Raw genomic sequence first — 1,096 nt, forward strand, 5'->3', positions numbered from 1 at the left:
GATGATGAGCAGGATCTTGGGCTTGCGTATGACAGGTTTAGGTGGCTGGCTGCTTCCCGTTGAGGCTCCTTCAGCTGCTGTTGCTGCTGATTTGGCGTGTGCAGCTGCAGCGACGTTCTGGGCCATCTGAGCACTCTTCACCACACTGGAGAAGGAGCTGAGGAAGCTCCCTGTGCCTGAAGTTGGGGCCGGGCCCGAAGCTGGGTTAGGGCCCGGAGTCGGGGCGCTCGGGGGCTGCCGCCTCTCTGTGGCCGGGGAGGCCGGGGAGGAAGTGGATGAACCTGGAGGGGTCGGCCTCTGCAGATCCATCATGTAGCCGTTGGGGAGGTTGGCCACAAAGCTGCTGTCTGACAGGCGCCGGCGGAGGTAGTTCATGGTGATGGGCTGGTGGGTCCGTCAGGCCAGAGGTGGTGAGGGGGAAGAATGCCTAAAATCCTGCACAGGGTACAAAGGAAGGAAGAAAGGATGTGTTTATAATCGGTCATCATATTCAGACATCATATCAAAGCTGCACTAAAATGACTACTTGTAATGAGCAAAGTGTCACTCGTAACAGAGGCTGAAATTTTTTCATGGCATCACTCCCAGCTCGTAACATATTGCAGCTCTGTCAGTGAACTTTCACATCTACGTATGATGTTCTAGGTAGTGTGGGTGCATCTGTTGTTGATGTTCTGGGACGCCATGTCAGTGTGGGTGCATCTGTTGTTGATGTTCTGGGACGCCATGTCAGTTTACACCTGTTACATGCATGTGTCTTTCCAAAATACATTTCCTTTTTCCCAGGACATGTACAGTTTCTGCACCTTAGATGCATACGGTCTTTTTCAATATAAACTTACAATGTTGGCAAAGCTCCTAGAATTTATGTTCATTTCCTTGTGCAACAAAAGCACATGCTTAGGTTTAGAAACATCTAGGGATGCACCGAAATGAAAATTTGTAGCCGAAGCCGAATAATATTAAACGCTTGGCCGAATACCGAATATCGTTGTTTAGTTTTTCATTAGTTTTTGCAGATGAACCCCCTCCAGATTAGTGTTGTCACGGTACCAAAATTGGATCCCACTGTACGATACCAATGAAAATATCATGG

The 1,096-nt window shown here is 49.2% G+C and overlaps 1 protein-coding gene across 1 annotated transcript; it reads right to left on the reverse strand.

Annotated features, from left to right (window-relative positions):
• Positions 1-437, reverse strand: syn3 (synapsin III; the record flags this gene model as incomplete). Its single annotated transcript, XM_050039901.1, has 1 exon — positions 1-437. A coding segment is annotated over exon 1 (375 nt), but the record flags the coding sequence as incomplete, so codon positions are not given.
• Between the last annotated feature and the right edge of the window lie 659 nt (positions 438-1,096).

Source organism: Epinephelus moara, unplaced genomic scaffold (assembly GCF_006386435.1).
Source record: "Epinephelus moara isolate mb unplaced genomic scaffold, YSFRI_EMoa_1.0 scaffold3890, whole genome shotgun sequence".
In the NCBI taxonomy this organism is placed as follows: Eukaryota; Metazoa; Chordata; class Actinopteri; order Perciformes; family Serranidae; genus Epinephelus; species Epinephelus moara.